General features: G+C 34.7%; 1 protein-coding gene across 15 annotated transcripts in view; it reads right to left on the bottom strand.

The window, feature by feature from the left end:
* LOC132703146 (polypyrimidine tract-binding protein 2) overlaps nt 1–22926 on the bottom strand; it is a 569388-nt gene that overhangs the window by 36478 nt on the left and 509984 nt on the right. For all 15 annotated transcript variants that reach the window (XM_060672251.1, XM_060672258.1, XM_060672266.1 and 12 more), the window contains one exon: nt 20041–20334. In XM_060672251.1, coding sequence (XP_060528234.1) covers nt 20041–20334 — 294 coding nt within the window. The remainder of the gene's footprint in view (nt 1–20040; nt 20335–22926) is intronic.

Raw genomic sequence — 22926 nt, 5'->3', positions numbered from 1 at the left:
CGTCTGATGGTATGGCAACGTCGACCAATAGACATGTCTTGTTTTTAAAGTCCTTAATTATAATATCTGGTTTGTTTGCCACCACAGTCCTGTCTGTTTGTACTTGCGTGTCCCATATAATTGTGATTTCCCCTTTGGCTTCAACGTTTTTTGGATTGTGTTTGTACCAAGCGTCCTCCACCTCTATACCGTAGTGTTTACAATGTACTGTTAAGCATACTTCATTGTGACGTTCAAGATATTCTTTCCTTGCTAGGACTGGGCAGCCTGTGGGGATGTGCTTAATTGTTTCATAATATTGTTTACAAAGTTCTATTATTATTATTATTATTATTATTATTATTATTATTATTATTATTATTATTGACACGCCACTAATAATTTATATAACGATTATGGATTATTTATATTTGAGCGCTCAATCACTCTTCGAGTGACCAGCCAGGGAGCGGAGTAGAGGATAGTCTATTATGCAACAAGTTTAATAAACGGAATTCGACTCACGAGTTTTGTTTGACACTTGTGACGTGACCGTCAGTATTGACCAACGTCAAAATCAAGCAGTGATAAAATCTCCGAAAACATCCGATCGCTCCCAAACCCTTGAGTAATATCCCCGAAATGTTCGAAGTGAAATGATACAGCAACGTTAATTTTTGAGTGCACGCGTGTTGTATGTTTTGTTATCGAAACTATTCGTCTGATTATTACTCAGTACGCTACAGTTAAAGCATATAAAACGCAATCAGTACAAAAAAAGGAACATGCCCAAACTGGACCTAGTATTATTTATACCAATTTATTTTTAATAGAAAATAAATAACAAAAAAGACGATAGAATGGCAAACATTCACAGCCATTCATCCAGCAGTTTAGGAGCAGTCTTTTCTAACGTCGCAGTGTGACAAACAATGAACTTCATCTCGGATACTATTAATTAAGCTCTATTGTCTGGCCACTGATTGCAGCATTTTGTATTCATAATATATTATTGAAACAACATCCAATCCACCTAGTTCAAGAATTCAACACTTCTGCCATTATAATGTGTTTCGTCATATAAAACTTCTAGTTTCGATTTTTCGATTGTCTATATAAACAAGAGGTAAACAATAAAAATGCCAAAGCCGACTTATTGAAAATGCATTTTCCATGTAAAACCAATTTTCCGATATCCAAGTAATGTTTGATGTTGTTCCTCCGTCGAAATTCCCTCATATCGGGGATTTGTTTAGATTGGAAGAGTACCGGCATTTTTGTTTGAACAGTGTAATGTTTCAGAGGAAACGGTGTTTTGGAATTATTGCGCGTCCTATTTCTAGAAACAACGAATTTATCTTGTTAAAGCAGAAAACTATCTGAAAGTTTACGCGTTCTCAAATTTATAATAAAATCTAATATGTGAAATATGAATAATTTTTGCTGGAGTGTAGGCAATAAATTTTAAAAAAATCTTCCATCAAAAATCTCAAAAACTTATAGTATATTATGCTACAAGTGCGGTAAACGGCATTTGACTCACGAGTTTATTTGACACGAGCGGAGCGAGTTAATAAACGAGTGAGTCAAAAAGTTTACCGAACGTGTTGCATACTATACTTTTTCTACGACCGTCAGTTTCTGGGTACGTTTTCGCAAAACACGAATACATTCACTGACATGACTGTCAGAATTGACAAACGCCAAAATTCAAAGCGTGGGAAATATCTCCGAAAATATCCGATTGCTCCCAAACCCGTGCGGTAAAATCCCGAAAACGTCCGAAGTGGCTCGGATTCGTGGAAAACGAAACTGACGTGGTAGTGACGCTTCCCGCACGCTAGATCGGTGCGTAATTTGGTATTTTACAGACGGGAGTAGAAAAATATGTTTTTGCTCTGTTGAATCATATTTCCAGTTGTTTAAATTTTGAGAATTAATTGAATTTTAATTGCGAGTTTCTAGGTTTATTAAAGCTTGCTCGACTTGACGATAATCTTCAAAAAAAATTTACCTAATTTATAATACCTTTAATTTTAATTTTTTATTATCTTTTGAAATTGAAGTCGGCTTTAAAGAAATAATGAATAAGTTCTTAATTAATGATTACTATTTATTACCTTTTTTTTGCTTATGCGTAATAGTTGTTCATTGTTGCCATTAGAACAAACTAAACTTACGTCCGTTTTTTAACGACAAATAATACGATCCCTCGGGAAACATTTGGCAGAAATATTGAAGGATTTCATTAAGGCAATTCGCGACCAATGTGACTTTTGAGGTTATGTTTTAATTTATTAAGGCCCTGTTTTCGTCTGGGATTATTAATTTTGAAACGGTCCCAATTACTCAGAGAAGCATGGCGGCGCGGTGCCGGCGGAGACCGCTGCCGTATAGCGACGCCGATAAATTTGCACCGCTGCGAGTTAACAGTGCGAGATTTAATGAAATCTTAGCCGGGGTAAAAAATTACAATGCGGATACGGCAACTTCAAACGAGATTGATCTCCAAACTCGATTTGGAGGAACTTCTAAAATAAGGTTCACTTAAAATACAGAAACACAAGAAGGAGGTTTGCCCAGTGGTCGTATTAAGATTCATGCATAGTTGATATTAACGGCAAAAATCGTTGATCACGGAAACCGTCAGTTCGGAGAACTGAGGTGATTTTAAAGCATTGAATACCGTCTGGTTGTCCGTAAGTATATATTGATTTTGCTCTTTATAAGTTGTGTATTTCCCAGAATAATAATAAATATATAATATAGATATTTCCCACGCTTTATTTTTAGATTTTTAATAACTATGCGCTAAGACGAACGAATTTTAATTAATAAATCGTCATAAATCACAGAAGCATTAGCAATTTGTGAATGGAGTCTCTTGTGCATGCACCCTGCATCCTTTCAAATAAGCACTGGACCTTACATCAAAGTCGTGTTAAACTATGAAAAATGAAAAAATTGCACCAAAAACGGCGGTTTTCTCAAATATCCAGCGCACCAAGTATGATAGACGAAAACCGTAAATAGAAAAATTGTAGCTCTCGACGTAGCCTACAAATAATCCCATTCTTTACGACTTTTCGTTTAAAGCCAATAATTTACCAATGAAAACGGCCATTTTTGTCGACAATGAACACATTATCGAAAAAACGCACTCACAGTCTATTCGATGCCAAAGTTAATAAAATGCGCACGTTGAAATATTTGCTGAACAAAGTGATTGAGTCTGGTTTCGTCGCGATCCGCGAAAGCACCTAAACATAGGACCGGCATTTTTGACAGACGTTTTAGTTAAATTGTTCAACAAAATGCCTAGTAGCATCAAAGAAGTTCCACTTGTGCTAAGTTTTTTAAAGAAAAATTACGAAGCACATAAGGTGTGGGTTGAATAATTCCACAGTGTAGCTCAGTCGTTGTTTTACTTTGTTATATGGTTTGTTTCTTGTTTTTTCATTTATCTCCTGTTATAATTACATCCTTTTTTCTATTTTCTAGGCTGTGCCTACCAATTTTGACATAACATTTGCTAAGATAGAAATATCTCATTTACTTACTGTTTAGGTTAATGTTTTAATGAGGTGGTTATATGGAAAAGTGTATTTTATGAAAATGTTATGTTTTTCTGTACGTACAAAAATAAACAACAAACAAAGTGAATAAGTTTATTTACAGTATTTACACAGAGATAGAGAACTGAAACTTATATTGCGTCTTTAATTATCAAAATTCATCTTTTGTTAACTCTTAACTCCCCACCTCATGCTAGTTTAAGACAAGTTGTCTGTCTCGTCCGTTCTTCTTATTTTTTGTTGTCTTCTTTTTCATTGAACAGCGTCGGGCATGTTACGTTACGAATAAATGTATATATATATATATATATATATATATATATATATATATATATATATATATATATATATATATATATATATATATATATATATATATATATATATAAGAACCGTCGCTTATGGTATTACTGCACGTTACTTTTTGTTTGACAATATGTTTCTGTTGAACCTTCAGCGATCTTACAAGAAAAGCGCATTCGATATTTGCGAGGTTAGGGATTTTATAGCATCATGTGTTCACCTTGCTTCCCTAAAACCAAATTGTAGTTCCGAAGGAACATTTTTTTTTTAACAAAACCAGATGACATCCAATTTATCTGTCTTTAAAATACTGCGACCTGTACATACATCACATCATCATCATCATCATAATGAACGCACGAGCGCCTCACTCGAAAACAACCGAGGAAATTCGAATACTCGATACCCAGCGCAGCAAATAAGACCTGTAAAAGCGATGCACGATTGGACGGCAGACAGAGTAGCATAGAAGATTAATAATAGGCCGACATAAACACTAGGACTAAAAGTAGTTAGAGTAGTTAATATTTCCTTACAATTTGTTTCGTTCTTTGGTATCATTTGTGACTTCCTATTAATGCCAATAGGTTTACCAAAAAGGTTGACCCCAATTTTTATACAGAATTTTCTTGACACTTATGTTTTTTGATTTTGTAATAGACAGCAATTGTCGGACAAAAAAAACAAAAATATCAAAGAATAGAGAACTTGCTTCTTATTCCTGGCCATTTTTGTTTGTTCCTGGGTATCATCTGTATTTTTTTTTTCGCTTTTTGTTCAACAGCAACCGGACTTTAATGGAATTATGAAAAAGGTTGAATTCAAAAAGGTTTCTTACGGAACGAATCGACCCGTCCGTTTTTTTTTACGATAAAAAAATAACACATCGCGCATGTGTTTGTTTTGGCAAAATTTGCCTGAACATTCCCTCCCACACGCGCTCCTAATGAATTTTTAAATTCAATTTCCAACTAGTGACCGCAAACATTATTTTAAAGCATGAAACCTGAGGTAACGATCAAAAATAAAACGTGTTCACGAACGGGTTTTTACGATCTGTTCGTAAAACGCCCTTAAAGACCGGGAATCGAATGGCGTTCCCGTAACAAACGGTTTGCTGCGGCCTGCCTGCGGTATTAGAAAACTGCAAAAACGAACGGTATGTTATGCATTTCGCAAAGTTATACGTCGGTGTAATGCGGTCGAGACCGGGACATAAATATGATCGCCGGGGTTGAATTCCGAACGAATGGGATTGCGACAGTAAAGTAAAAAACGTTTTAAAACGAAAATCACTGCCTTGTACGACAGATCTTTCCAAAGTTCTGGAAATTGCGCTACCATTAAAGAACTTATAGACCATGTTGATACTAGACAAGTCATATTTATACAACTAGTGCAATATTGTTCAGTCTGGTTTAGGTGTTCGAAGATTTCGGTGCGCTGGATGCCAAGGTTGTTGGGCCAGAACAGAAACTCAATAGGTCTAATACCGGTAACGAAAAACATCCACTTACGAAACGTGTATTTCCTTTTTGAATCCTGAGGCCGAAAGTTAATCCAAAGAATGCCTGACCTGCACGCACTTAAGGTGCGTCCAGTTCCGTTTGTTGGAAAAGCCACCCTTACTAAATTCGGGGATTGAACAGGGATTATTTTTATGGTTTATCGGACTAAAATTAAGGCAGAAAATTATTCGAATTTATTATCCGGACCACTGCGACAGGCACTTTTCAAAAAACTGTTGGAAAGTTGCAAAGGCGTCCGTTATTGCAACAAGATAATCCATAACCACACACAAGAAAAATGAAGGATGTTTTCAACGATTTACGAATGGGATTTGCTTCCACACCCAACCTCATTCCTCGGACCTTGCACCCAGTGGTGTTTGATTTGAAAGTTAAATTAGTATAATAGGTTTCATAAATAGGTGTATTGATGAGACACCGAAAAAGTTAATTGGGACCGCTTAAATAAATAGTGTATCAATTGATGTATTCAATTAAATGGAGATTATGTTGAAAAACTACATTGTAATATCGACGAAATTAACAAAATAATCAAAATTATGACTAAATTCCTAGAACTTTACAAGTATCCCTCGAGTTTATATGAAACTTTTCCACAAATATAACGTTCATCATTATCGATGTGGATAAGGACACATCTAACTGCGATGGAATTACTCGAAAAATTAAAGAATAAAACAAGATTTAGCCATTTCCAATTTCAAAACATCATAATGGCACTAACGAATTCAATAGGTATACTAAATAGAAATGAGAGTTGTTTGCGTATACTAAACATGATTTCTTTCACTATAGTGTTCAACAACTTAAAGAAAGAACTCTCCAAAGCGACGGTGTTAATACAATACCTACAAAAAAACCGAGGATAATCATAGCTTACAATTTTAATCGATTCTTGTAACGATGGGGAAAAAATATTTTTTTCAACCAATGCTGTCTATGTTTTGCTTATTTATTTCTTAAAGCACTGTTAAGGTTGTTTATTCTAATAAGTGACCAGTAAACCTCCATTAACCATGCATTTAATTTTTTTACCTGTTAGTCTTGGTTAGCATTTCTTAGCAAGAAAAGTTTAAAAAAATGAGATGCACGATTCGGTTTTTAATGTTTTTATTATCTTCAGCCAATAAATCGCTATGATAGTTTTGAATTATACTTTTTGAGAAATTAGCTTTCATTTGCACTCGGAAAAAAATGTGTGAAATTATACCGAGTAAAATGAAACTGAACTACAGATTTATTCTGTCCAAAATAACAATTAAAGTCACTAAGACCTAATATTATTTACACACTACTACTTGTTATACACATAAACCACTAATAATTTTTATAACGTATATTATATTTGGTCCTCGTTTCGTAAATAAGAACAACGTAGTTCCCCCGTAACACACCGTACACAACGAATTTTTAAAGCTACGGATATTCCGATACTAGTAAATACGGGTAGGAACTCGATACTTTTGATTCGATACCAAGTATTTATAGCATCGAATCAATCTTGCAATACTTACTCGGTATCGAAACAAAAGTACTTGGTATCAAATCGAATCAGCCTCATTATTAAAAAAAAAACCGAACGCATCAGACAAACATAATCTCTATCTGATCTATGGTGACGCGTTGTCTCGCGCCAGCCAAGCCGAACTCGTCCGACTTCACTCGACAGAGCCCGAGCCAAAAGCGAGAAAGATGTCCGCCCTTCATTTTTTTTTCATTGTCAACCAACATAAACTGTCAAACATACAAGAGATTGCTTACCAATAATTTTATATATTGTAATCATCGGCTTATTATTCCAATGTTATCATGGAGTTTTTTGTTTAAGTTTTTTTTTTTTAAGTTTTCTTTTCCTTCTTAATTTGTTTTAATTATTGTCTTTCAACGTTTATTGTTAGTTTCCTTAAAATAAATACAAAATAAAAAAGTGCTAAAAGTATCGATATGAGTAAGTATCGATACTTTAGGAGTATTTATTTGAGTAGTATCGAAAAAAGATTTGAGTACTATCGAAATGAGTAGGTATCGATATTTTAATGGTATTTAAAGCAAAAAAACTCTCTATCGAACCCGCCCGAACCCGTGGGGTCTTACGATGGGATAACGCAGTTACCTCATTCCTTGTTTTCGTGCCGTACAATGCGTAACTCGTTTGACGTGTGTATAGCTACCCAATTTTGCGTTTCTGTTTATTGTTTAATTATTATTAGTTTAGTCAGTGTGGTGTAAAAAAAATGTCATTTTAATAGTCGGCTAAATATGATGCTATATTTAGTACCTTCAAAAATGATATATATCATCTGCGGTAGTGTGAAAAACGTACGTTTCAATTAAATTGTCAATGTTATTGGCCTTGTTTCAGCACAACGAGTGCAGACGCTCTCTCTTATCGAGCTTAAGGATATAAAACTCTTTTCAGGGAGTTCGAATATTTATTAGTAAGCGTATTAAGACATCAGGTCCTAATAGGGAGCAATCCATCATTTTTTTACCTTTCTATAAAGCAGATAAGACTATTTTGTTGCTACCACGCTTTTATCGTATATAAATTTAACACGATCCATTCGAAGTTCGGAATGTAACAGACTCTTAATTTCAGTATCCGTCAAGCTCTGAAGAAGCCAACAGGATGATTGGCGAAACGTCAGCAATTTCGACTAAGCAAAAACCTACGCACGAGGAATCCAGAAGTTTTGTAATAACCTTTAAAAAACTGCATCATCGCAAACTATTTGTCGATGGATACGTAACGTCTTGTGACTCTAACAAATATACTTCTCATTTAACAAGACATGCCTCCACTTCATTAGCTGCGGGCTGGTGCCAACAATCAATTTTTTATAAGCGACCTGTTTGTGATACTTACGCTTACCCTATTAGAATAGTCTCAATATAATAATATTTATGTCTCTATATTAAATTAAATTGCTTTGTTTTTTTATATTTCTATTCTCTTGGATTACCAATATATTATACTTTTATATTGACCTCTAAAAAGTTTTATATTCCTTGGGGGTCTATAGTTGCACAATTAAGTAAGTACCTTTAAACATCTACGTTGTTCTTATTTACGAAACGAGGACGAAATATAATTACAAAATCAAACGAACTTAACTGTAATGAAGTTCGATTGTAATTATATGAAGTCCTCGTGAAGTAAATAAGACCCTCCCTCCTTGGCTGGCGCTCCAATTCCCATCCTTAATTGTAACAACTGCAGAAAGTCTTTAAAAAATGAGCTAACTGCATTATCGGACCATCGTAAGACCCGATGGGTTCGGGCGGGTTCGATAGAGAGTTTTTTTGCTTTAACAATTCGTGATGTACGCTATGTTAAGGGGGAACTACGTTGTTCTTATTTGCTTCACGAGGACTTGATATAATTACAATCGAACTTCATTACAGGTAAGTTCGTTTGATTTTGTAATTATTTATCGGACGATATATTCTCTCGTTCTCCCTATGGAGCAGCTCTTTGTATTTATAGATCGCTGCGTTTTTACGAGACGGTGGTCGAATGTTTCAGTCGTTCTCTCGAATGGCGGGAACTGTTAACAACCTCCTCAACGCTTACATGGTCGAACTTAGCCCTTTCACTCGCTTGTCACAATATATAAGGCGTCTTATTTTTATAACACTGAACATGATTCACTGAAAATATTTTAGATGAGATAAAACAACATAAACATTTCACTTGTCGACCGTGTAATGCGTGCGTTTCAGCCCAAAAAAAAACTATATTTTGCAAAATAAATAAGAACTAAAAGTTCAGATTTTCATGAAATTATATATTATGACATGACAATTGTTTCGACAACACCGTGTCTTTATCAAATGTCATAATATATAATTTCGTGAAAATCTGAACTTTTTGTTCTTATTTATTTTGATAAATGGATTTTCATCAAGTAAAAGCCACCTCAGTTCAACTATATTTTTCTTTTCTTTTTCAAACATTTCATTTGCTGTACATTATATCTACGAAGTAAACTATAAGATGATCTTAATTTCTCTTTATGCGAATATTTTAAAAGGGAATAAATATCAAATGGCATCAATCAGTCACTCTAATTCGTCCGAAGTCCAACAAGGGAATGCTCGTTCCCCAAAAGTACATAAGTCATAAACCTCCTCAAATACCTGGCAACTTTAGGTAGGATTTCAAAAGGCTGAAATATTGTCGCCGACTCGCAAACACGAAGATAAAGAGGTCTATCTAGCGTTTGAAAAGAAGCCATGAGTGCCGTTTTATGAATAACGTTCGACTCCGAACGCCCTTATTATTTACACCAAGCTACGGCTCGGGCTCCGGTGTTTTTACTCCGGATCCGTGTAAACTGTAAATTCACGATACAGGGGCGGACTTGAACAGGAGATTCGTTCATTCATAAGCTAGCATTGCGAGAAAATTAAAAAGGAATTATCAGGAACTGGGCAGGGTTCCAACTAAATTTCGCTAAAGTTTTACTAATTGTTGTCTAGATCGTCAAATAAATGGTGAAAAGATTTGACAGATAGACAGACAGACAGACAGACACTTTCTAGCTTTAAATAAAATAATCTTCTAACTAGTTTTACGTTATTTTGACAGTTCAAAAATTTCGAAATTTCATTAATATTATTATTGAATTATATATATTATGACATTAAATCCTAAGCTATAAATGGGCAGTTTATTATTATTTCCTGCTCTAATTCGCTGACGTATCATGTGTCTAATTTGTGATAGGTTTACGGCGTACCTCCTCAATAAGAAAGCTGCTGTATTGCGGCTGTCGTGACCAAGGATTTTTTTATGAAAGGAAAGCGAAACAAATGGAACTGTCATACCTATCTTGCTTTTTTAGATACAAGGTAATTTTAAATATTTTGCAAATGTTGCACTTTTAGTTCTGTTACACGTTAACTTATCGAAAAGATGAACACTGGACTGGACAGCGTTTTTTACGTAGACTTCAGTTCCTCTGAGACTCACAAATTTTGATATAGAAATTAAATTTGTTTTATTTTTAATTAATTAATTAATTTATTAAATTATTAATTAATTCAATTAAATGCAATCGAAAAAAATGCTCGTTTTCCTAATATTCAGTTGTCAAACAGTTCTGGACTTCCATAATTATTTTTTAGTATTTTTATTATTTCCTTCTGCTTGTGTTAACCTAAAATATGATAATTATGAAAAATAGGACACAATGCGTTATTATTATTATGACAGGTTTCTGTAATAAAGGATGTATTATCAAAAAAATTAAACTAAACACATATCCAGAAAAAACACCATCAAGCCCCCCTACCCCCCGCACTCTTTCGATAAGTTATTCACCACCGAGCTACAAAAGGTGTCTGAACATGCAAAATTTTCAAAATGACCCTGTATCTTAAAATCTAGCTATGGCATTTCTGTTTGCGTCACCTTTCATTTCATAGAACAAAAGCTTTGGGTCACGACAGCCGCAACACGCTACCTTTGTTAAATAAATATTCTTTAATGAAATTGTCATGTTTTCAAATCGTATATAGTAGTTAAAAAAATGCTTATCGCTTCGCTCTTCCTCGAAACTATGGCCTTAGATTGGTTGTTAATGTTTATTAAACTATACCAATTCTTTATGAAATACCAATTGCTGGTTGAGATAATCTCAAATCTCAAAAATTCATGAGAAAATATTGTTACAATCCACTAAACGATATTTTATTTTTATATGATGAGCCAGATTGGAGTGGAAGTAAAAAAAAAACAAAAAGGCCGAGACATTTGGTTGTTATTCTTCTAGATAAAGTTCTAAAGAATGTTATTATTCACAAAACTTCTGGATTCTTCCTGCGTGGATTGTTGTTGAATTGAACTTTCTGATGTTTCGCCAATCATCCTGTTGGCTTCTTCAGAGCTCAGTTAAGCTCTTTTGAAGTTTTTTAATTAGTATTACAATAGCTTGTGGAAGTTTCTTTTCAAATTTCTAACGAATATCTTATGTAAACGTATAAACTGTCTTCCAAATAAACCCTGCTTTTACCAACTTAAAACAAAAATAATTTTTGGTACCTTGACTAACTGAAACTTGCCGAACGTTTGGCGAATTGTAGAAGTTATTAGTCGTCGGTGCCTATGCACCCCTAGAAATAAACTTTCTAAAAAATATGTTCAATGTAATTGTGGCACTTGGTTAGTAAGAGAGTGAATGACACAAAAATTCAGTCAATAAATATGGAGAAATATCTAACGTGGTTTATATTATGACGATTATTCAATAACAGAAAAATTTGCACAAACCTATAAATTCACAAACAGCTTCCAGAAAAGTTCTCGGCTAAATCCCAACGATCTGCCTCAATTTTACCTTAAAGTTCCTCGATCCCAAAACACGACACGGCACACTGTTGCGCTAAAACATCTCGGAAGCTGACATTGACTAGTTTCTCATAAGCTGCCATGGATAGAAGAGTCACGTACGTCTTCTCACGGTTTAAATGAGTTCCATAAAACTTAAATAAACTCTATTTTTTTTTCTGCAACGCTGATTGCCGCCGACTCGGCATGAGTATATTGTTGCAAAGCAAAACTGGCGATTATGCACTGATAGTCTGAATTTGATTTTTATACCTGAATCATTTATTTGCAGGCAACCTGCTGCTTGTATGGTAATCTTCCAATATGGGATTAACGAATAAAAGATTCCATTCTATTCCAATATAAACTTCATCGACACAGCTGGTAGAAAAAGATATCGCTGCAAATCATTCTCATTAAGCAGCCATAATGCTGCAATCTTTTTTTTTGCAATGCGCATGATACGCCGCCGTTTTGATGGCAAGTTCTGTCTGCTCTGACAATATATTTGCAAATTGGCCACATTAAAATCTGCCGAACGTAGAGTTCTCCAAAAGATATGTCGTTTTTACAACATATTCCGGTATTTAACTTTTTAACTAACTCAATAAATAGATTCGCAATTCCACAATGACGTTTCAGAAATGTACTTCGGTACTTCGTGCATACAAATGCTGAAAACTGAGGGATTTGTGTAGCGTTTGATTATTATTCGTCCATGCAATGAAGAATCCATTGGTAGTTTTAAATTCTATTCTTAAAATAGAACAGTCCGCACGGCATAGTTCTTGTCGGCTAACATCTTAAATACGGCCTTCGCTTGTGGTACACGTGCTAAAAAGGATGGTCCCTTCCACTTTACAACAGGCGGGTTTTAAAGTCAAAAACCATAAGATTGTAAAAACGGTATATCTTTTGGAGAACTTTTGCCTAGTTCTGTTAGAAGAGACCGACAGTACATTACAGTACGGTATACAGTGACAACCACTCATGTCAGACGGTGTGAGGTTCGAGGTTTATCCGGAAAGGTTCGACGCACCACGCGGCGTATTCAAAATTCGAAATTTTATTTTAAAGGTCAAGGAAAACCGGGAAAAGTCGGGGAATTTGCAAATGGAAATTTAGCGCGAAGGCATACCATCGGGTCCATTAATTGATTATTTATTATGCACGTAATAATTGTTTCTCTATCCTAAAGGATCAAACCAAATTTTCCAATGTATTTTCCAGTGCGGGTCTGTCTGGGCACCGGTCCGAATTTATTCGGTGCTGCGCGGTGTATGAAGGGAAAACTCCCCGCGTCTCGCCAATATATACGAAGCCAAACTAAAGCAGGCGGAACGATTTCTAAGGGGGGGGCATTAATAATTTAATAAAAGCGAAACGGCTGAAAGGCTTTCACGCTCGCTCGCCATGAGGAAAAACTCGCATTAGTGACGCGCTGCTACGGCGGCGGGGAACCCGTATTAAAAAATGGAACGGAAAAACGAGGTTAATCCACAATGTAAACTGAGAAAATCTACATTACCGTTGTTTACATTGCGTGGTTGTTTGCGACGCACTAATAGTCGCGGAGGTACGTATGGGGCCAGCCCAATTAGTGCAAACACTACAGAAAATGCTTCATCCGAAATAATATGTACATAGGTTTTCTCTTTTTGGTGCCCCAATGAATAGAGAACGGGTGGATATTACCGAAGCAAAGATAGGGGACTCTTAGCTGAGTGCCGTCATTCATTTTTTTGTTATGATGCGCAGCCGGCCGTTGCCTTTTGTCTTAGCTTTAATTCAATGTGAGTAGAACCAAACAAGTTAGATCGCAGGGTCAGATTTGAAACAAAATGATGGTCTTGAATATTGTAAACATATAACCACAATCTTACTACATCAAATACTCTGGAAGTTTTTAATAAGCGGAATTTGCAGTGAAGTGTGTCTAGAGGATATTTGATATTTTAATAGTAAGGGTACCAAAATTTAATTTAATTAAATAACACAAAGAAACTTTTATACTTTATAGGCATATAAACAAGGAGAGAGCACTTATTACATACGCCTAACGTTTAATATTAAATTCGATTATGATATGATTTTAATTTATATCATTTACTTTATTCACATTTAACGCATTATCTCGATTTAATCTACAATATATTGGGTTGTTCGGAAAGTCATTTCGTTTTTTTTGGGGAACATGAAAGACAGTTTTCGTATAATGAATAAATATTTTATTAAATTATATATTGGCCATTCTGGTCCAACACCTTTTGCCATCTCATAAAAATTTTGGTCCTTGCTGGCAAAAAACTGGTTCAGGTGGTTTTTGACATCTTCATTTGAGGTAAAGGTTTTGCCATCCAAAAAATTTTGCAGGGACCGGAACAAATAGTAGTCGGAAGGCGCCAGATCTGGAGAATATAGTGGATGTTGCAGTACGTCCCATTCAAGCTGTAAAAGTTTTTGGCGAGTGACCAAACTTGTGTGAGGTCTTGCATTATCCTGGTGGAACCCTACACCCTTCCTGTTGATTAATTCGGGCCTCTTCTCTTTAAGTGAATCATTCAATTTGTCCAGTTGATGACAATAGACTTCTGAATTAATCGTTGTATTGTCCGGCAAAAGCTCAAAAAAAACGATTCCTTTGACATCCCACCAAACGGAGAGCATCACCTTTTTTTGGTGAATGTTGGCTATTGACACGCTTTGAGCCGGTTCATCTTTTCTGCTCCATGACCTCTTGCGTTTAACATTGTTGTATACAACCCATTTTTCGTCCCCAGTAATAATCCGCTTCAAAAATGGATCATTTTCTTGACGTTTGAGGAGCGAATCACAGACGTCAACGCGACGACACAAATTTCGCTCCGTAAGGACATGGGGCATAAACAGTCGAATTCGACAAATTTAATCTCTCACCGATCTCTCGTGTGGTTATTCGCCGATTTGCACCAACTAATGCCTTTATCGCATCTTTGTCAGCTTCGACCGGCCTTCCAGACCGTGGTGCATCTTCGACATCAAAATTGCCGGATCGAAATTTTGCAAACCAGTTCTGGCACTGGCGTACTGTTAACACGCCTTCTCCATACACATCCGTTAATTTTTTTCTCGCTTGGACAGCATTTTTACCTTTTCTGAAGTAAAAAAGTAAAATATGACGAAAATGCTGCTTATTGCTCTCCATATTTAAAAGGGCACCAACCAAAAACTACTGCGTAGAATTAATAGAAATTTTTCACACACAAGCCTTGCAATATCAGCTCTCAAGACATATAATGGTTATGCGGCTTAAGTGGGAAGTTGGTTTTGAAAAAACGTAATTAAGTCCTCTGACGGGAAAAAACGAAATGATTTTCCGAACAACTTTATAGTTATAATGCAAGTGCAACACAATAATGCAATGCAATACAAGTAATTTGAACATTTACTTGAATGATATTATATAATAAGGAAACGAGCAAAAACAATACAGTGACGTCATCGGTTCCACCAATCAAAGGTTGGCCCCGCGTTAGAACTCTATTGTTTCTTACAGGTTCTAAGGAATATACAGTTAGTTCAAGTCATAGCCAAAGCTTGACGGAACAAATTGTCTAGTTTTTTGCATTGTTTCTTTGCGATTTTAAGAGATTAAGTGATTGTAAAAAGAAAGGACTGGAAAGTGATTTTTTTGCATCGATATGAACATATGAGACAAATAAAGACTTTCATAATCATACGAAAAGCTAACGTTTTTTGTTTAACTTTTTACATAAAAAAAACATACTATGAGGAACTTTTGGGAAATCTGTAGGGAGTATGTAGTAGTATGTAGTGCAGTCACTGTAGATTAATTCTGGACTACCTGATACATCACATACACATTATTTTTTTAATAGAGAACAAGGCCCTGTTATGATTTTTTTTTGCTATTCACTTCCAATCAGGTAGTTTTGGATATTGATATAACCGATTTGATGGTGATGTTAATAAAATTCCAGTTAATTTTTGTTCTGCTTTAATTATATAAATATATTAAAGTGGTATGTAATAATTAATAGGAATCCTACCTTTGTTTCAATGGATTACTTTCTTGTTGGTATCACGATATATAGTAGATATTAAGTTTGACTCAAGGAGGTGAAATAGCTAGTGTTCTTCCACAAAGGTTTTATCGAGGTTCCAACTTAACAATAAAGTGATTTTGGATTTTTACGTTTTTACCGATCGGTAAAAAATATATAGTGCACTGTCGGATATCGATAGTTTTAAAATGTAAATCAACAAAGTTTGTTCAAATATCCCTAAATTCATCTTTCAAAGAAACGGTAATGACACAGAGGCAGCAGTAATTAAAATCAATCTAGGACTTTTAGCTTGACTTTACAGGCTCTCGATCCGAAACACGTCTTAATTAAAGGCAAACACGTCGACGTTGAAAGTTACTTTTGAAAGTAGTAGTTGTAATTCGTTCGTAATTACAAATCCAGAATTAAAAAAATATAACGGAAAATATTGCTGACTGAAATTATTCTGTAATCGTCCCTTTGAACCAAATTGGATGGGGATGGAATCGGGCGAAAGCCAAGATAAATACAAGTGTTCAGATGCTTCGGTTTGATCGAATGGCGATAATCGTTAATATTTCCAATTTATTTTATTTAAATTCTAGAAGAACATAAAAATGGAGGTCTGTAGGATTATCACTTATTGAGATTAAAAAAGTTGAAATTGTTAAAAGCGACCTTAAAAAATCCGTTCAATGAACAATCAATATAAGGAGAACTTTATAACATAAGTAAAAAACCAATTTTGAGGTCTAATATCTTGATATCTAGATGTTTTCGAAAAAGGCGATCAAAAAAACGTTTATTGGAACCGTTTCTATTAAAAAACAGAATTTTCACAAATAAAATTGTACTATTTCCTAAAATGCAAACTCCCCCAGCAAACGCAATGCAATGATACAACACGTATCGGTTTTGATATTTGAATTAGTGCTCAAAAATCCAGTCCAGGATATAACTACTCGTTGTTGATTATCTCTGCTAGAAATAAGAAAAACCCCCACAGAATATCGAATTTGGCCCAGCCTGTACCGTTAAATCAACATAGTAATTCTAAACGTTTGGAACACAATCTTTACATGGAAAAAATTCATCGTCTTGTATTTGATTTAGGTCAGTTTAGCAAGTTCGAATCAGCAAAAAACGACACAGGAGGAATCCAGAAGTTTTGTAAAAAGTATAACAGGTCAGGCTTATTTTTTTGGAAGAGATGTTTTTTATTTAAAACAAGGAAAAAGGTGAAATGAAATATTTTTTTGACTTAGTTCTAATTAAGACGAATGGGTGCGTCTTGTGATGGAAAAATGGTTACAAATTACTACTTTTTTTAAATAACCATTCTCATTTATATACATTTTTTGGCGTTAAACTAGAATGAGGCTAGATGAAAGCATTATTCACACTCAAAAAACCATTGTGGTTGATCAACAACCTTGTACGCCGTCTTCTTGGGCATTGACTGAATAGCAAGAAGGGATTTTTGCAGAGTAGCTACAAAAGAGAATGCTGAATTATTGAATAATTTTCATCTTTCAAAATTAGTGATATCGTAAGAATTCGGTTGGCTGATGCAAATTATGTTCGTACAAACCCCCGAAGTGTATTAGGAATTGTTGGTGGACTAGAAACGTTGGGCTTTTATAAATAAGCAACTTGTAATGAGCGTAAGTAGCCTCCAAACTGCAGATAAAGGTAACAAAAATGAAAAAAACAACATTAGCAGAAAATGCCATATTGTCTCACGAAACTGAACAGGAACAGCTCTAGGTAGTATACGAAGATCAATATTTTAATTTTAAAAACATATCCTTCAAATTTGCAAAGTAATAATAAGTCAACAATGAACAAAATTGAATACTAACAGCATTAAAATGCTTATGCGTAATAATACACGTTAGCAATCTCAATCAGATCAAAAAAGGCGCTAGATGCCGAAAATGCAGTAGTGCTAATTTTTGTCTTAAAATGAACGATTTAATTCCGCAACTGGTCTTTGACAGACAGAGCCCATTGCTAATTCTAAACTTTTCCTTGTTCCTTGGGTATCTTGCTATTCCTTCTAAGATTTATAAATTTTTAATACATGCATATAGTGTAATTGGCTTTCAGTTTGTGTTGATGCGATTTCTAGAAAATAATAACTGCACAAAGTTCCCTTTCAAAATATTTTAGGAAAATCCCAAAGAATCAAACAAAATCTTAATTTTCTTCATTTATTTCATTGGTTTGAGACGTGTCTCTCGCGATTGCGGGTAATGCCTGTTCCCGGATCTTCGCCACAAACCAATATGGCCGTTAACACCGCAAAACAAAGCATAGGATGCGAGTATAGTCACCTAGTACTACAACACCACATAATTAAGTAATTCCTCGAAGTACAAGGGAGGAGGATGTAAATATCATACATAAGGAGACTATAATTCGTGATGTGAAGCCCGCAAAGGACCAAGTTTACGGCCGAAGTTTCGCCGTTGATTATGGGGGTGGCGCATATGTTTCAGTATCCACGCATAAACAGCCTTCGCGTAATGTGGTATCGTCTTGACGAGGTCTGTGAATTACTGCCACCTAGATAATATTATATTTATTTATTGCCGGACTTGGAGTGGACTTTGCAATGTCTGGCGATCTATGTAAATTATTAATATGGTAAGTGTAATCTCGTTGAGGCTTTGGCCAACCGTTCTTTTCACGTAGTAGTTATTATAATTTTGCTGGTCCATTATTATGTCTTCAAATAAGGAAAAAAAATGGCAAAACCTGTATGCAGTACGTCCAAGATTTAAGAAGCCCGAGTGAAATTTTTCTCGATTATATGGTGAATGAATCTTGAATGAATGATTTCATTTAGATTGATATTTATATTATTTTATATAGCTAAAAATTCGTAATTATTTTGGAGCGCTCACAGCTGATTGCAGCAAGAGCTTAACGGTACTATTAAGGTCAGTATAAAAAATTTATATAAAAATTTATATAAAAACAGGTCAAACCAAGTATAATTTTCGAGATACACATTTCAAACTAAGCGGAAGTATATAAATATAATCTTAATCTAATCTACAACTTAAAAATATTTTATGATATATTGTCACGTATTAGCTGTTAATATGACATTTCAAGTATTTGTGGAGACCAAAAAGTGATGGGTTTTTGCTTTTTTGTAGTATTTTAAAATGATACAAATTAATATAACATTAACAAAACGCCTCTGGACAATTTTTCATGTGAGAAATACTTTTTGAGCAGTTTCTTTTTCGATGAAGGTACGTTACTTACTGGGCGATTGCCAAGATAAAAAAAAACAAATTAAACTAAAATTACCTTAGCTCATGTTGTCGATTTCATACATTACCGATTGTTGAAGTTCTGCTATACTAATACACCGTGTATATACAAAAATGGGCATTTAAATTTTGAAAGCTTTTTGAAACTATTGCTGGTATATTTTTTGGAAAAAGGATTAATTTGAAAATTATGTAGTAGGCAGGGAGCTTTGCAAATTCTACACATAAAATATATGAATAGAAACTTGATATGAAACATTCCTCGTTTTTGAAATATACTACACTGTATAAACTTTTCCAAATTTTTCAATTTATAATTGAGAGTCACATTTAGGAGTGCAAAACGTTTTTTTTTAAGTATACTAAATAGCAAATGAAGCAAGCAACACGTTGCTTGTTTTTGAATAGCAACTCTCCAAAATATAAAATATATTTTATAATTTCATAATAAATTATAATTTCATATCTGGAAATGAAATGTACCAAAACAACGGCAAAGATGTACCGAAGTTTTCACCCACTAACCTGAACTTTACGCCATTTTCTTTGTATATAGCGATATCCACGCACTTAATGGGATCTGGACAAATTTTGAGAAAAATATGCCGCATCCAAACTTATTCACAATGGGTCAGCGACCATGTTGGGTTGTTCAATGTCGCAAGGTCATTGGTTAAAAACGACAATTTAAATCTTGGACATATGCTTGTTGAATGGACCTTCTGAATTATTATTTTATAGTTGCTTCATAAGTTCCCGTATTATCAATATAGGCGGGCCCTCTATATCTCTAGTAGCTATTCACCCTACATCATAAAGAACTTTCGCAAAAAAATAAAAAAAAATTGTAGCTTACTATGTTTGTTTTATTTGTGTTAAGAATTAAATTTTGATTAAGCCATTGTTATACATGTACGAAAAAAAATTGCGCAATGTTTTTAGTGGCAGTTATTCGATTCATGTATGTGAGACGGGTATTCTTTCACTTACCGCATTTGAGTGGGTCTGGTCCGTTTTCAATTCTTTGTGATTCGAATATTGCACGTAAACCGCTCTGCCACGGAGCTGAGCGACGCATCCACCAAAATACGAGACCATCGATGTGGCGGCTGCCTCGTCGCCCATTTCCAAAAACGCCTGGTTTTTGCCCTTCAGTACGAGGACATTCGTCACCCGGCCAAAGGGCATCCCCAGGTGAATAATTTCCGCTTCGCTGACGTCGGAAGGGATGTTGCGGATATGGATCACGCGGGACGGTTTCCCCACATTTTGTTCTAGTTTAACCTGATAAAACAAAAAAAGACGGCTTAAGTAAGACACAAATTAAAAAAATTAGTTTTATTTATCCATCATGAAACCAAGGAAAATAATTTCTCCTCGTGAATTTTCCATGGCCAATTTGAGTTGTTCATATTTTTGTGCCACACTGCATTCCACAAATTGTTACGGTTTTTAAATCGACTAAAATTTTTAGGGTTCGTTAAATGTGACAGTAAAATGAAACATTTCAATCCACGTGAAATTTGACAGAACTGAAAATAATAAAATAAATATACATTTTAAACAGAATTATATACCTTTTTTATATATATTCCGTAATTTTTTTTTTTTGGTTATGAGTAATTTTGACATCTAGGATTCGAGTTACTAATTTACCATGGTTTGAAAAAGAACATTATATTCAAAGGTTTCTTTTAGGGCTAGCTATACAGGACGTTTGAAAGAACGCGGGCCCACGTTCGGTCAAAGATTCGTCATCCAAAAAAAAAAAAAGAATATATTTTATATAAACATAGGTCCGGGAATGCTTCTTTTCCAACGGAACGAGTTGTTCAATATTTAAAAAACGGCGGGTCCGAATATCCATGTGTCGAAGGCTACATGCTAATAGTCAAGCCGATGCATATGCAGATTTTTCTTTAAATATTAACAATCTTGGAAAATGGAGCATCTTTTTTGAAACAACCTGTATACTCGCCCGCAATTTAATGCACCGCTAGGACAGCGCACCAGCCTCATCGTTCAACCGCAGTTTGCAATACGCACATCCTTATACACGATTCTCTTTGGCCGTCAACCGCAGAGATCGAAAACGGAATTAACGGAAACACCGGCAACGCCGAACGTCAGGATCCAGAAACCAAATCGCAGGCATAATTATTATCACGGCATTATGGACCGCTTATATACATATAACTGGACTTAATTATTTCCTTTGAATGCGTCAGTGATGAAGCGTCCCCCGAAGGAATGTTTGCTGCAATATCGAATCCCACCCACAACCACCTCGAACGTTACCGTTTTATCGAGATGTTGGTGGATTCCGGCTGATTGCGATTTGTTTATTGTGCACGCGCCGCGATATTTCGATTTGAAATTGCATTGATAATGCGCATCGAAATTGTTTTAACTATTTTTTTTACGGGACGAAAATTAACCGGGGAATATTAGTCCAACTGGTTGTTGCATTTATAAAGGTTTTGCCGCTGCCGCGTAACTTAAATCCGAAATTGATTGACTATTTGAATAGCATTTTGGCGGCGACCGAGGTTAGCGGTTGGGGTTTAGCGTATCCCGCTTTTAATCACGTTTAGTACGGGTGCTGTGTTCAGTCCGTATTAAAAAAAAAATATGTCGTATTCGATATCTACTGTTACGAAAACGCAAAATGTACATCCATCACACTTCACACTTCAGTTCAAATCTTTTTAAAGAAATTTTGAAAAACAAGTTCTTAGAAAATTTTGTAAAATAGCGCGATATAGTGCATGAGTTTTAAAATTCAGTTCGTTCATTCAGTTGAAATATGTATATACAGAGTGGCCCAAACTCGATGATGCAAGTATACGAAAAATTAAAATTTCGGTCACAGACATATGATCTCCATTTCTAAAATATTTGTAGCATTGAAAGTTGTCACAGCTACTCCTCTCAAACACCAACTTCATTTTTTAAATGGAATGTCTTTTATATTATTACATCTTTAGATTTTATGAAAACTTCTTAAATTTTCTATGTAACATATATTATTTTTCAGAAAATTTGACAGAACACACCTCTCATGTAAATAATTAACTATATTTAATTTTTTAATTAATTGGTCGCATATAGATTGCTTTCAAAATTACACAAATATACAAAATATATAAATGTAAATTAAACGGGATATTTAAAAATACAGCCATAGACAATATCAAACTTAAATACATGTTAATAAGGCGAATTTTAAAGACAAAAGGATATAATTCCAAATTAATTAAACTAACCAACCCAACCCACCCCTCTCAGATTTTGACAAAAATACGAACCAATATGGTCGCAACCCAATTTTTAAGTGCGTATCTTTTTCCATTCTCCATATACTTCTAATAGGCCATTAAGTTTCGGGAATGCTCTATACAAAGGTTATTTTTTGGCGCTCATACCCCAAGAACTTTCTTGCGGTGCGCCACTGATAGGCTGTAAAATGCGAAATGAGTTTTTGTTGTTTTGTTTAGCAACTTTTTGGTCTTTTTGTAAATTATTCGTATCTGCCTCTCTTATGGGGAAAAAATAAATTCTAATTAGGTCTTAAAAAATTTCAATTCAAATTTGTAATGAAATAAAAACGTTGCTCATTGGTTGTTTAATCTAAATTACAAGTTTCCTTAAAGTAAATGTATAAAATAAGAAATGTAATAAAACTTTTTTATAAAAGGTGCTGGTCTTACTTTTATTTCAAGTACGTCTCAAAAATCTGGGTACTGAATTTTGACATACCCTGGTAAACCGGTCCTTCATTAACCTACTACTACTGACTTAATTTTAAAAAATGATAAAGAAATATCCTAACTAAACTAACGGCAGTCCGCCTGAATATTTGAATTTGTTGTTATC

Source organism: Cylas formicarius, unplaced genomic scaffold (genome assembly GCF_029955315.1).
Source record: "Cylas formicarius isolate icCylForm1 unplaced genomic scaffold, icCylForm1.1 PGA_scaffold_6__28_contigs__length_40554024, whole genome shotgun sequence".
Classification (NCBI taxonomy): domain Eukaryota; kingdom Metazoa; phylum Arthropoda; class Insecta; order Coleoptera; family Brentidae; genus Cylas; species Cylas formicarius.
This window is presented reverse-complemented; position numbering and strand designations above follow the sequence as displayed.